General features: G+C 49.7%; 1 protein-coding gene across 1 annotated transcript in view; it reads right to left on the minus strand.

Moving 5' to 3' along the window:
• The window catches only part of rngtt (RNA guanylyltransferase and 5'-phosphatase), a 98,274-nt gene that overhangs the window by 28,406 nt on the left and 55,238 nt on the right, over positions 1–14,630 (minus strand). Inside the window, exon 12 of the mRNA XM_035423607.1 lies at positions 4,631–4,699. Coding sequence (XP_035279498.1) covers positions 4,631–4,699 — 69 coding nt within the window. The remainder of the gene's footprint in view (positions 1–4,630; positions 4,700–14,630) is intronic.

Below are 14,630 nucleotides of genomic sequence, written 5' to 3' on the forward strand. Positions count from 1 at the left end.
CATTACTGAAGGAACCATGAATTTGGCTCTGTACCAGAAAATCCTTAAGGAGAAGGTCCGGTCATTTGCCTGAGAGCTGAAGCTGAAGCTGAAGCATAACTGGCTTATGTAGCAAGACAATGATCCAAAACACAAAAACAAGTCCACATCCGAATGGCTGAAAAGAAACAAAATCAAACTTTGGAGTAGCCCAGTAGAGGTGCTGTGACAAGACCTGAAATGAGTGGTTCATGCTCGAACGACCCATTTAAAATTTCTCCACAACGTGACAGACATAATCATTTTTTAAAATGTGTCCTGCGTTTACTCTTGTTCCCTTTGTCTAATATTACATTTTGCCTAAAGATCTGAAACCATTCAGTGAGACAAATACGCAATAATAGAGGAAATCAGGAAGGGGAAAATACTTTTCAAGGCTGAATGTTTGTTGAATTCACTGGGAGGGTCGATGTTTAAGAATTGCCCCCTCCTGGTTTTTGTCCCCCCTCAACAGAGAACACCAGCTGGTGGGTTTTGTTGGCAAAAATATCCCAAGCAGCATTTATTATTAAAAAAGAATCAGCAGGAATCCCAGTTCAAACTGGTTTATATAATTAGACGATTATAAAACATCTTTTGCAGTAATTCCGGTGACTAATAAACAGGCACGCTTGAACAAGTATGACGATCTTACAAGTTTTCTTACTCAGATTAAACACCAAGTCATATTTAAATAATAAAACTGCAAGAGAAAACAAAAATAAAATCGGGATGATGTGGCGTTTAAAACATTAGCCATAAAAAAAAAAGTGCTGTCTGCAAACACCATCTGACGACCCCTCAAACCAGCCAACCCCATTCCTGAAATAGAGAAAAAGAAAACTGGGGGCCAAGGGCTTAAAAAAGAGAAACGCACGACTACCGTCGCAAGCAGCTGCAAGAGGAAGCAGGCGCCGCCTGCGAAATTAACAATTCAAATGACGCATAAATCTATCTGTTAGCCTGAAAAAGAACCCGCTCTTAAACAGCAGTCATTTTTGTTGCATATAAAGTAGAATGCATTATGACTGCCCAAGCCTGAATTTGCATATTTCTTGTGGTACCTGCTATTAACAGACATCTGTGGAGCTTTCGCTACTTCAGAGACCGGCTCCGATCGTCATTGTAAAAAAAACCCAGGAGTACAGAGAAGCAACTTTCAATTCTTTTTTGTCAGGAGAGGAAAAGACAAGGCTTCCCAAGTGACACATTGCGGTAAACAAATGTACCAAAGCATTGGGTGTCATTTTGTGAAAAAAAAAAAAAACTGGATAACTGATTAAAACTGAGCGAACAGACAGCGCTGAATTCGACATTGACAGGTGGTGGTTAACCTGCTACTCAATTTGTCTGCCAGTAATGCAAAAAGCTGTTTATGCATCAAACGCACATTCTTAGCGCCTAGCGATTAAGATGACAAACTGTCCTTCTATGTGGGGACACGTTTGTCCACCCTACACTGAATGAGGTCTGGATACACCCAAGACGGCCAGGGTTAATTCTATACAGTTGGGGTATACTGTCCAAAATGTACTGAGTATACCCTAAACCCAAATCAGGTTCATTATCGGAATGGCCCGAGTATGCTCTATACTCAAATCAGGTCCATTATCCAAATGAGCAGAGTATTCCCAGCATCCAAATCAAGTCCATTATTCAACTCATAAGCACGTCCTGCACCAAATTCAGACCTAAGATCTGATTGTAATAACCGACCAAAAGTATATGTGTGATCAACCTCAGAGGAATTGAGTAGGTTTTGAAGCATCAAGAGTTAGTCAACACAATCTGGGACGATTGGAAGAGTAATGCACGTCTTAAAAAACTGACTGTATTAATCTCAACCTCCCCTCAAACTTAAACCGCACTAATTGAAGACTCTCTCAGGTCATACATCTTTGATTTTTTTCCAGTTTCATTACCTGGAGCTGATCTTAACTGCAGCTAAGAAAACTGTTTTGGCAAATCCTTTTAAGCCTTCTTCCTTTATTTCTCATTGCAACCGGTAATTAATTTCTGGGTAATTACACCTTGCCAGTCAATTAGCTAAAGAGATAAGATGTGCTGCAGCAGTGGCAGATTTTCTTCCACCAGGAACCAGAACTTCCCATCGTAAAACAATGTAACTGGAGATGGGAGGGAAAATATCAAGGATGGGAAAGTAAGATTTGGGATCCAGCGCGCGGTGGCAATTTTATTTGCTACTGCAAACTGAGAAGCAGAGAACTGAAACTTCTAAGCCTGGCCAGACCCCGGGGTCCCTCGCTGCACAGTTATATCAAATTACACTCAATCACATGCATTGATCAAGGGAAGAACAATCACAGAGACCGCCCGCTTTGAAGAATTCTGTGCGACTGAATCTTTCAAAGGATCGCTAGGCACCCAAGAGTAATTATTTTAATCGCTCAAACGAGCACGATGTCTCTGAAATCACTTTGCCAATTGCCCAAAAGTGCCATTGATCCGTCTCGGTCTGGAGACTTTGGAGACCCGTTTCAGAACGCATATGAGAACCTGACACCACACGCGAACGAGCAAATGGACGGTCGCATTGCACACCGGCTACACACTTTCCGGGGACGAGGCGGCGAGATCTACTCCGTCAAAAACGCCAAGCGACGCCGTAAATCGTTCCGTCTGAGTGACAGAGGTGAAGCCCCGGAAGTGCATACCGCCTGGGTATTCGCTTATTTCCATCCATCATCGCGCTCTCCCTGTCAGGCCTCCGCTACACTTCGCACGTACAGCGTCTGGTAATAATCTGTCATCCCGATTTTTAATCTACTCTGTTTGACCCAATATTATTTACTGATCTTAGCCAGAGCAACAGCATGGCATCCCTCACCTAAAATGAAGGGGAATTTTTAATCAAGGGGGCAAGTTCTTATAAATAAATAAATACGCGCAAAAATATCTTTCCATAACCTTTAAAAATCAATAACGCAGTCCATTATATTCTTTCCATTACACATATAACTCCTTCGCAACTGTATCTCATATATCTTTCATAAACCATCACCGTTCATAAGAGGTTAGTTTAGAGTTCACTGTCTCTGATGTGCTGACAGGCTCCCATTAGGACAAGAGAATCTATCTTCTCATTGAAAGCTCCACAAACCTCAACCTAATGATAAAACTACATTTCTTAAAAACAGCAGGTATGTGGAACAGATCTTGTAATATGAATATGAATGCACCACCTGTACAAGATATGTTTTTTGCAAAATAATCCAAGAGAGAAACAACAACTCTCGAATACCTTTACCTGCTTACAACTGGCCAATTCGCTCTAGGGAAAAAAGCTCTATTCTAGCAAATATTAGCACTGAGAGTGTAGTAGTGTTGGAATTCTTTAATTAAATATCAAAATAAATTGGCCACACGCTCCAGCTAACTCTACAGAATCGGTTTCCTCATCAAAACTCCATTAAAAATTCTGCCGTGTTTCAGCAACAGAGATGTGTTTGACAAATCCCTTCTATCTGAAACTCAGTTGCTCAGTTTTTTTTTTAAACACGTCTCACCTGTACCGGCTTCAGTTCACTCACTCGCAGTGGGATTCGAATATAATTTGTAATTTTTCCTTTTGACCTTTCAAGCCCGGCATGGAATGCTCCGGTTTTTTTCAAGCCTCGAACCGCGGCTTATATATAGTTCATGAATACCAAAAGTGCCGGAAGAGAAAGTTAAAACAAAACTTTTCGACTCATAACTATTCATGTTCACTGCCTCAGTGCACGTTTTTATTGCGTTCGATATTACCATTTCATAGATTACCTCCCCTGAACGATAACGGAATACTTCCCTATTGTTATCGCATTGTGAAAAACCTATTTTCCATCACATGCTTAATTCACCTCCAAATTTCGCGTTACGTAAATAACGGCTATTTACGGCACAAAGGGACCGAATCAATAGAGGCCAGTGGAAATAATAAAGCCCGGCCCTCGGTGATTTGGAGGATGGAGACATAAAGTGGGGATTAATCGAGCAGATAAGAGCAGCCGTCCTCCAAAACCGCAGAGAGAGACCGGCGAGGAGCAGCCGAGCGGTATCCGCGGTCCATTTCCGCTCCGGCGAAAGAAAAAAAAAAACAACGGCTCAGCCGCCGCGGTCGTTCTTATCGCGCGGCCTGGGTGTCAAACGCGGACGCCCGGCTCCGCAATCGAGCGAAAAAAAGGCCCGGCTTCCTCCCGCGAACGTGAGGGGAATACTGATGCGGCTGTCGCAGGGACAGAAAAACTCCACCGCTTGGTTTCTTGCGAAGCGCTCGGGCCAGGTTGAGAACACGGGGCTACGCAGCGGTAGCAAAGCCAGAGCTCAGATCACGGGTGAACTAGTGGGGGTGGGGGGGTGGGGGGGGACTTGGGGGCAGAGAGATAGAGACCGAGGAAAAGGGGAACCCCCAATTTTTCGGCGCAGCGATAAAAAAGCAGGGCGTGCCAAGGACACCAAGGACACAGTGAGCCGCCGCCATCGTTACACTTTGAATATCAATGCGGCTGAAACGTGACTGTGAAACGTGGAAAGTGACAGTTGTTTTTTTTTTTGAGGTGCTGAACGAGTTCTAACAAGTCGTGTCTGAGCTCTGGTGACCTCACGCACTTACCCCGATGGGCTGGAAGATGAGTCCGTCCACCTCGTGGCTGACCTGGGAGGTGAAGCTGCCTTCCAGGAGCTGAAAAACAAAAAGAAAGAAACACAGAGCAAATGAGCAAATGATGAAAAGAAAAGAAAAAAGAAACTAACAAAGACAACAAAAACAAAAAGCAAGATGGGGGGGAAAAAAAAAAAGAAATGTCGTTGCGAAGTGAGACGTTTCAGGAAGGCGGAACAGATGGCTTTCTGGGAGGACGGATGAAAACAGCGAGCGATCAATGCGTGATCATGACTGACAGTTTGACGCAAGCCCGCGGACCCGTTTTTTCTCTCCGAGCGTTTTATTGAAGGCTGAATCAGTACAGTCTCCCACGTACGTCAGGCACCTACACAGCCTGCTAATCAAATGGCAAAACAACACCCCCCCCCCCCCCCCACCCACCCCCCCACCCCCCCTGCCATCACACACGCCATCGCTCTGTCATCTCCCATTATAGGCGAGCACTCCAAACGCTCACATACCTTCAATCTGCTCTGGGTTTTAGACGGAGATTACTAATGGTGGCGCGGACGAGCGCAAAGAGCAAAACAGTTGTGTCTCTTTGGGATTACTTTAGATGACACGCACCGATTTTTATTCAAAATCCAACTGGCAACACAAGACCATTTTCAGGCAGGTTACGTTCCAAACACCGAGAGGCTGAATTTACCCGTAAAGGCCGACAGGAAGAGGGCCAATTCATCACATTGAAACAGTACCAGCCTACAGCCTGCTTGGATACCCAAGAGGGTGGCCAACCTCCTAATCTTCCCAGTGACATGTTGCTTACGTTCTTTAGCGTTACAGAGCTCCAGGAGAGATATAGTACAACCTAGCAGCTTTCCCATGTCAGCTGTAACACAAATCAGACAGAGGTCAGGACATGGCTTCCTGTAAATGCTATAAACCTGAAACCCAACACTGGACGCTCTTCTAATGAGTTTTTCCGGGACTGAAGAGACTGGCTACTCCAATCCGTGTATCGTCAGCCTGTTCCGGATGAAAAATCAGAACCTGCAGGCAAGAAAGGTGTGAACATGCAGTACCTCGAGTCACACGGTTCTTTTCCCCCTAGTTACTGCCACCGTGCATGTTGACGAATGATAATGCCTGCCTTCCAGGAGGGACATATCATGTGCTGTTGTATAAATACGGCGTTCAGTAAAACCACTCGAGGCAATGCATTCCTCAAACTCAAATTCATATGGCCAATTAATGCAGGTGGACCAGGGGGGGAAGATGGAATACCATCTCTGTAACATACATCATCAAAATAAAAAGGGAGACGTGCTGTATGAACAGCACCGCACGGTCATTTCGCATATCTACCCGGAGATTACATCCGAGCACCCCCAAACGGTTCAAGGTTATGTTGTCAGGCGTACGACGTTTTCAATATTGGGCCATTCCCTAAAAAAAAAAAAACTCAACCCTTTTTTTATTGGTTAATTGTCTGGTATTTCGCTTCAGTGCTTTAACACAACGGCGAGACAGAATGCGAAATGGGAAGTGGATAAAGAGAAGAGGAGTTTCACAGTCTGGCGTGCCATTATCTAAATAAATGTATTAATCAAAGAAGACCTTGCTGAACTCCCCGTGCTTTAGACTCCTGCAGTAAATCTCTCTCCTGGAGGCCCATTACCGTGATTTCAGCCATAATCACGACTGATTATGGCCTGCGCATCCTGGAATTAATTATATCGTTTTTATTTTTTTTTTATTTCGACATATTATTTATCAGTCCCTGAAAGATTAATCAGTTATGCAGTCAGTCTTTCGTAGCAAACTGCTACCGTGCTTACACTGTCCCTTAAAGACGGACATACTGTATGCTAGCTGGGCACCATTAATACGGCTGGACAATCTCTCCAAAGGAGAAATTACTGGCGTTGGCTATGCGTCTAATGGAAGAAAGCACAGTCGAATACACACTAGCTTTGTTTGTGTGCGTCTGTAGCCTTGAGCAACGTGGAAAAATTTTTTAACAGACGTTCAATTCATCGGACCGAACCCCGACGAAAACGCATTCCATTATAAATCATTCATGAGATTGGTTTTCACTCGTTCAAAGTAAAACAAAAATCAAAGCTTCGTTCATTATTGGATTGGACGGGATCAGACTCTGCAGACTGTTTGATGCAGTACCATAGCAAAGCACGAGTAAATGAAGCTGTTGCATGAGCTAAGACAGTCGCCATTTAAAATGAGTTACCACAGGCGGGCACGACTGTGCTGCCAAACTTGATAGTTGAATCTGCCAAATTCAGTTCTGCAGATCCCCCGAATGCCTTCATAACAACTGCACTATGAGGAAGTACCTTTCGTACAGCTAAAATTATGACCATTCATCCATCCATCCATCCGTTATCTATACCTGCTTATCCTGGGCAGGGTCACTGGGGGGTGCTGGAGCCTATCCCAGCGTCCATTGGGCAGGAATACACCCTGGACAGGCCGCCAATCTATCACATGGCACACACAGACCATTCACTCTCACACTCATGCCTATGGGAAATTTAAAGCCTTCAGTTAGCCTACCAGCATGCCTTTGGACTGTGGGGGGAAACCGGAGTACCTGTAGGAAACCCACGCGGACACGGGGAGAACATGCAAACTCCCGCGCCCAGGCTGGGATTCAAACCCAGGACCTTCTTGCTGTGAGGCGCGCTAATTATGACCATAATATGACGATTAATAAAAATAACGACGGCCATTTACCACCGCCGTCGCCCCCCACCGCCACTCGTTAATCCGGATAATTCCGAGCGCAGACTGGGCGAACCAACGCACCGGCAATCGATGCCGGGTTTTCACGATGTCAGAAGAGACTTCGGACACTTATTAGCCCGAGAGAACGCGCTCTGGAGCCGGGCAGCGCAGACAGGCGCTCTCTCCCGTTTAAGCGACGCGATTAAGAGGCTGCCAATAAGCGTCAGGGGGGCCCCCGATGGACCGCCGCCGCGTTTCGGGACGCCGGGGGGACGCGGATCTCACCGGCGCGGCCGCCTGTCGGAGGCGCTCGCGCGCGGGCGGCGCTCTGGACGTAACGAGCCCGCGGTCTGAAAAAGAAAGCGGACCCGGTTCCGACGAGGCGAACCCCATTATCCCCGACACGATGCCCGGTCGATCTCGCCGTGCCTCTCGGGCTCCGACTCTCATATTTCCGGCAAACAATTTCATGGCAGGCGGGGGAAAGAAAAAAAAAAAACAACAACAAAAAAAAAAAACATTTATGAGCAAACTATGGAACAGGCCTCTGTTAGCGCTAATGTCGCGCGCCTCGCGCAAACGCTGTCGTTAGGAGGAACAGCGGCTTATTGCGTTTTTTAATTGGAAGGCCTCCCCTCAACGGCGACTGTCGGGCGAACAAAAGGATTGTGACGAGCCGTAGGTGGGCAGGGCTAATTATCTTGAAGGGTAAATTGACCGTGGCTGCGTCAGTCTGGGAGCCTGCGAAACACAATTATTACTGACGCGCGCGTCTCCAGCGAAAGGATTTTCTTGGGGGTCCGCTGCATACATTAGGCCTTCCCAGCAATCAGTGCAAAAAAAAATTAACGATTTCAGATTTCTGAGACGGACGTGGTGGGGAATCGCAAGCCGCTCTCCAGGTCACTCACAGCACTTGTTAGCAGTTAATTTGAATTCCAATATACTGGAGAAGAGATAAACGAGACTAGGAAACCTAGTATATGGCTGGACCTAAGGCACGTGATCCGGCCGACCAATGGTGTAACTTCATAACTCGGCCGACCAATGGTGTAGCTTCATCACTCAGTCACTCACAGACATTCGCGTTTGTAGGGCTGGCCCCGCTGTTGCGGTGCGGCCAGAAACTACACATACACATACTTTTACAACGGAAAATAGGAACTGATCCAAAGGATCCTGCCTTAGAAATGCTGACAGGGCGTCTGGTGAGATTCACAGAAAATCTATGGACCGAAAAGCAACATTTTTTTGTTTTCTGGTAACAGTCAAAGGTTCCCGCCTCTCAGGGCATTGCGGTAGAGATGTGAGTGATGCAAGGTGCCTGCGTTCGCGCCCCTGAGGATGCCATATTCCTACAGCACTAAGATGGAGAGGGGAAACAGTCGATTACACGAGCCAAAGCACCCGCCTCTCCCCGGGCGAATTTCAGGAAGAAACTCCCCCCCGCCCCCCTCCCCAAGCCCTGTGGTTCAGATTCCCCCCACCTCCCAGCCCCCCCCCCCCCCCCCCCCCCTGCAGTGTTCTTGTTTCAGATATAAACCTTTTAACACAGGGAGAGAAACCCGCCCCCCTCACTCCCCACTCCCCGCCCCCCCCTCCCACTCCCTCCTTTGGCCTGCGGCACAGGAAACACAATGGCTGTGTTCCATTAGGGAGACAATTAGGATATCGACAGAAATTCAGAGGGGAAAAGAATGTATAAATGATTACCTGGGCAACGACAAGGCCCGAGATACGCAGTTTTCCCCCAGCGAGGCGGTGTCAGATGACACGCGCCAGAAAGCTCTCCTTACACGGTAACACATTTTGTTGTTTTGAGCCTTTTTGGGGCCGTGCATTATTTACAAGACAAGAGCTCGACGGTGAAGGGGGGAAAACATTCAAACACGAGCAGTTTATGAATTTTTACAGATGAATGTTTTTAAACAGGAAGTCCAGCTGAAAACTCTGTTCTAATCTACACTGCAGAGAAAGCAAAGGTAGGCGAGGTATGGAGAAATGTGCAGAGAAAAAAAAGGAGACTGCAGTACTCTCAACTTTCTATCCATAGAATATTGGCTATACATTTCTATAACATTGGCTACACATTTTCATAACATTGTCTATACATTTCTATAATTCAAAAAGGTAGCACAGGTGCTATGCACACACGGGCCACTGTCCCCATTAACAAAAGAAAAGGAGGAAACGCAGGCATCGAACCACCAACTGTAGCTGTCACTGTAACAATCGAGCCCTCCTTAATCTAACAGTTAGCTGTATAGCCACGGTCTGTCTAAAGACCACTTTGGCTTGGTGTGAGGAGGCAGAGACTGACTAACCGGTGAACCCCAGCGTTTTTTGCGCACGTAACCGGGATTTGGGAGCGTGGGCGCTCCGGCAACAGACGAACGCACGGGCGCCGGCGAAGACAGCCGCGGGAACGCGGCCAATCGCGGAAGGCGCAAAAAACCTACCCTCTCGCTCGATGATGTCACGGGGGGGGTGGGGGTGGGGAGGAACAGACAATGCAGATTCGGTAACGGTACGAGGGGGGTTTGGAAACGGGCAAGGAACGCACGGCGCCGGAGCGAGGCCGAGGACGTCGGCAAACGGCGAGCGGACGCGGCGCGCGCGCCGTGACGCTACGCTTACCGGGATGAGTTTTTTTTTTTTTTTTTACGACCGGCTCAGAGAGCGGTTATTCGCGCGAGGGCTGGAAGGGGGAGGACGCCCGCGGAAAAAAAAAAAAGAGAAGGCGGACGTAGTAAACGACAGATCTCCCGTTAGGCGGCTCCTGGCCGCCGCGGAGCCGAGAGCCGCTCCAGAAGGGATTCGGACGAAGCCAGGCAATCTGCCCGCGCCACTCCATAGTAACAGGAGCCCAGCCTGCTGCCGCTGTGGTGAAAGCGCCGGCTTAGACACGGAGAGAGAAACGGTTTACTTTTAAACCGCTCAGTTTGAACCTCGAATACATAGATAAACAGAGCTGTATGGTTATTGGTTATTTGCTGTATGACGGACAGCGAGGTGCTCCTGTCGTTCGGGGATAAATGGCGGGAACGCCCGCTCCTCTGCGATCCGTCGGTCAAAAGAGGCGCATTGGGCACGGGGAAAGCCTGAGCGCTTCAGTCCCTTTAACTTCCTGACAAGTGTTCCCCTCAAACGAACCCAGAATCTCCAAACAGAGCATTAACTCTGGGGACGATTCCCATGTACCAGGGACACTTCTCGAAATGCCAGCGGCGCTTGGACTTGAAAAAAGGGCAGAATAAGAAAACAAACAGGTTACACCTGTGAAATGTGAGTGTGTATGTGTGTGTGTGCATATGCGTGTTTTTCAGTGAGGACTGAGAAGTGATACAGCCCATTAGAGAATACTGTTGTGCTCCATCAGCACTGGGTCCAACACCTCACTGCAGGCTGTCCGTGCCTCATAAACCCCCCACTCTCCCCCCCGCCTCCCTCTCCCCTCAGAAAGCCTTCTGGCCTGAAGGTTCGAAGCCAACCGTACTCACTGGGCCATCTCCCTTCTTGCAGATTGGTTTTGACTCAAGTACATAAAACCTCTCTGCAAATTTCCTTCGTCTGTGAGATTACGATTCCACCTTTTTCAGTCTCACAAAGCGGAGAGTTAAAAAAGGTGACTGGCTCATCACAGCGTGATTCGGTCGACCGCAAGCCTTTCCCTCTGAAAAGACGCTCTGGCAGGATATTTTCATTTCGTTTATTTCAAATCATATTTTTTTTTTTCCTATAAGGCCTGGATACTTTCAGATCTAGACAGAAGAGCCGGGGAAACCGAACAGCACAGCTCTCGCCCCAGCAGCGGGCTCGTCGTACGTTACAGAAACGCAGAACCTTTTAATCACGTGGCACACGAGCGGCGCCGGGCTTCAGTACGGCACTTCATCAGCGGCGCGCTCGTGAAGATCACAGCGCTCCGTTTCTGAAAGGAAATGTAAAAAAAGCCGCTGCAGGTTGTTTGCAGCCTGCAGATTAGCCGAGGGGTTGTCCATTTGTTTTGTGCGGGAAGGGGCTAAATTGCCGCTGCGCTTTCTGCACGGTCTCATTGTTCCATATACCTGTGATTTTATTTTTTTTCTCCCTTTGCCGGGAGGGGTATTACGTTTCGGGAGCGGCCGTATTTTCTCCCCCCGAAAGCCGCAGCCCATTACCCGCGAAACTCTAGGCGCGCGTGCTTGACGGAACGAGAGGAACGCTATCGATATTCCGCGGATGCAGGCCGGCCCCCGAGGCCCCGGCGCGTCACGGATAATTTCACCGCCCGCGTCAGAAAATACGGCCCAGACTTCCGAGCCCGGCTCACGCCGGACGACGGGGAGACGGTTAGCGTCGCCGCGCTCGGTCTTCTGGGTGGGGCCCCCGGCTCGAGCGCTAGCGTCCCTCGACGCAGCTGAGCGTTTTCCAGGCGGCCGCGTTCTGGCACGACTCAAGGCGCGAGGCCCGGTTTCTCCGGTTGACCGGGCGCCCGCGGTCCTCGACGTAGCTCGCGGACGTGCTAACGTGCTAGGTCAGCTGGAGGACTGCAGAATGAAGTGCAGCAACTAAGTACCCCCCCCCCCCGCCCCACCCCCACCCCTCCCCCTCTAAACTGACAAATGACGACGCGCCGATAGCACCAGGCTCCATATAATGGCCAAATAAGGACAAAAAAAGGAAAAAGAAGGGATGAAATATGGCTAAAATAAAAAAACAGAAACGAGGCGTCACGCTGCAGGAATATAAAGCAACGCCGCTCTCGCGGGTGATAAATCAGAATTAAACCAAAATACCGAGCCGGCTGCCACGGCGATTTGTCACCGCGGCCATAGGGGCCGAGAGGGAAGGAGACGGCAGCCGGGTGCTCGCCATGGAGACGGGAGGAAACGGAGGTTCGAAAACCGCACCTGCTGTGCCACCTCTGGACAGCTGGTCCGGGATGCACATTAAGCACATTACCGCGATCAATCTTCTGTTGTGCTCCCATATTCGTTCCTTCCCAGAGGAGAGGATAAAGCACCGGCTGTAAAAACGCCGGGCTGCTCAGAAGCGCCTCGATAGCCCCGGCGCGTTCGCTCGGAAAAAAAGTACAAGAAAAACTGGCTCACCGACCGATTCTATTCTTTTCACAGGCGTGCGATTTACTTGATCATTATTGTTATTATTATATATTTTTTTAAGCCCTGAGCCGCTTCATCGATTCACGGTTTCTCTCCTGGCTCACCTCGGGGAGCCGAGCATTCATAGGACGGACGGATCGATTCAATTCTCAATTGCAAATTCAATTCTGTGATGCGACCTGCTCTCTCGCGGCGGCCATTGTGTGCCCAAAGACAGGTCCCCCCCCCACCCCCCCCGGGGAGACGCCTCTGGGCTCGCTTCGGTCCTTCTCCCGAGTTCTGCTGACCCCTTCCCCGCTGGCACCGGTGACAGCGACGTCCGCCGTGTCGGCTCGAGGGACTCCCGCTGGTGGCGGGAAGCGGCTTCGCCTGACCTCCTCCCATCGATCCCTTCGCCGCGGGGTGGCAGCTCCCGCCTGACCGCCCGCCCGCCCGCCCGTCGACGGCCCGCCGGGGGCCACGCGAGATCGTATCTCGGACAAGCGGGCCGCGTCTCCTCGCGGCGGGGAGCGGTTAGCGGCGGGGGGTGTGGTCAAGGGCCTCGGCGCCGTCGCCAAGTTTTCCTTCGAGAGGGCTCGCGCGTGCGTCTCCGCGGAAACGCACGCCTGGCTGACATTTCGGGGCAGCGGCAGCGCAGAGGTGATTAAAACAGAGGAGGAGGCGGCGACCGTCGGGTGCGGAGACTGACGGGCCAGAAGGGGCCTCGCCGTGCAGCCGCATCTCAGGGCTCATCGCTCCTGTCTGGGGAGAGACTCGCTGATCTCTGAACTGAGGCCCCGCGCAGAGGAACAGTGCGGCAGGACGGGGGGGGGGGGGGGCATGAGTCAGGCGGCAACCACGGATAACTGACGGGGTGACATCTGAAGTGCCAAAAAGGGTACCCGAATTCTGAACCACAGATAACTGATGAGGTAGCACCTCAAGTGCAAAACAAGCACCCGGGTTCTGCTCTGCGGATAACTGACGCGGTGGCATCTAAAGCCCCAAACAAGAGCCCGGGTTCTGCACCACGGACAACTGATGGGGCGGTGTCTGAAATGCCGAACCAACGCCGGCATTCTGGGGAGCTTCTGACAGATGAGAAACAGCCAGCTCAGCTGAGGGAGGCTCAGGTTCCCCACACCAAGTCGGGGCGGCGGGTGGGACTGATCGGAAGGCCTCAGGGCCTGCACTGAGGTGCGCACAAATCCGCCGACGTAGCCGTTTCCCTTCACAGCACGGGTGCAGAAATCCGGCACCCGGATCCAAATCCGCCCCTGGTTTTCTTTCCTCCCAGGTCATAAAGTGAACAATTAGTGCTGCTGAGTGGAAAGGCCGTCTTCACACCGGACTTCCAGGCAATGGGAGGGTGGAAAACCAGCAGTTCTCGGCCCTCGAGGACCGTGATTTGAGTGACCGGGCCGTACCGTTTTCAGTACCGCCCTTTCGCAGGGTCCGTGTTGTGTCACGACGCTATAATTCAGCAAACCTGAAGGGTAGTCAAAGTGAACATGATCGCACTCCGAATATGCCGAGTTATTGTCCCGCCATTTTTCCGCATGAAAAATCACATAAAAAAATTCTTCACATTAGCGCATAAAATTAGTTTAATCCCATTAGCTTCGAGTGCACAGTAAAAAATACAGATGCCACAGAGCCATCCAGATCAGCACGCGCCCTTCTTAACGTTAGTTAGCGCACCCCGCGCCGAAGACACGGAGCCAAGAGGGGGGGGAAAAAACCCCTATTTAGTGGGATAGGAAGAGGAAACGCTACTCTGGAGGGTATGAGCTAATGCGTGTGAATATGACATTCACAGACTTAATTAGCACATTGTGGACTCAAATATGTCTGCCATTTGCATTCCTACCCTGGTAAATTACCATTATTTGCCCGAGACACAGTAATGCCTTCTCAGTCTCACTGAGGGAGCCCTTATTAGCTCTATTGAAGGTGCGACTTCAAAGGAAACCGTCCCCGCACGCGTTCGATTTTCATTTCCACGCCGCCACTGTTCCGGCGACGCCATTCGAGGAATCAGTCCTCGCGCCTCCCGTTTTAATTTCGGACAGAGCAGGTAACTTCATCCCGTCAATATTAATCTTTCCGGTTACTCCCTCAGCTCGTCGAATAAAGAGATAAATAAATAACACCGTGCGTGAGAGCAGAGAAAAAAG

Source organism: Anguilla anguilla, chromosome 6 (genome assembly GCF_013347855.1).
Source record: "Anguilla anguilla isolate fAngAng1 chromosome 6, fAngAng1.pri, whole genome shotgun sequence".
Taxonomy (NCBI): domain Eukaryota; kingdom Metazoa; phylum Chordata; class Actinopteri; order Anguilliformes; family Anguillidae; genus Anguilla; species Anguilla anguilla.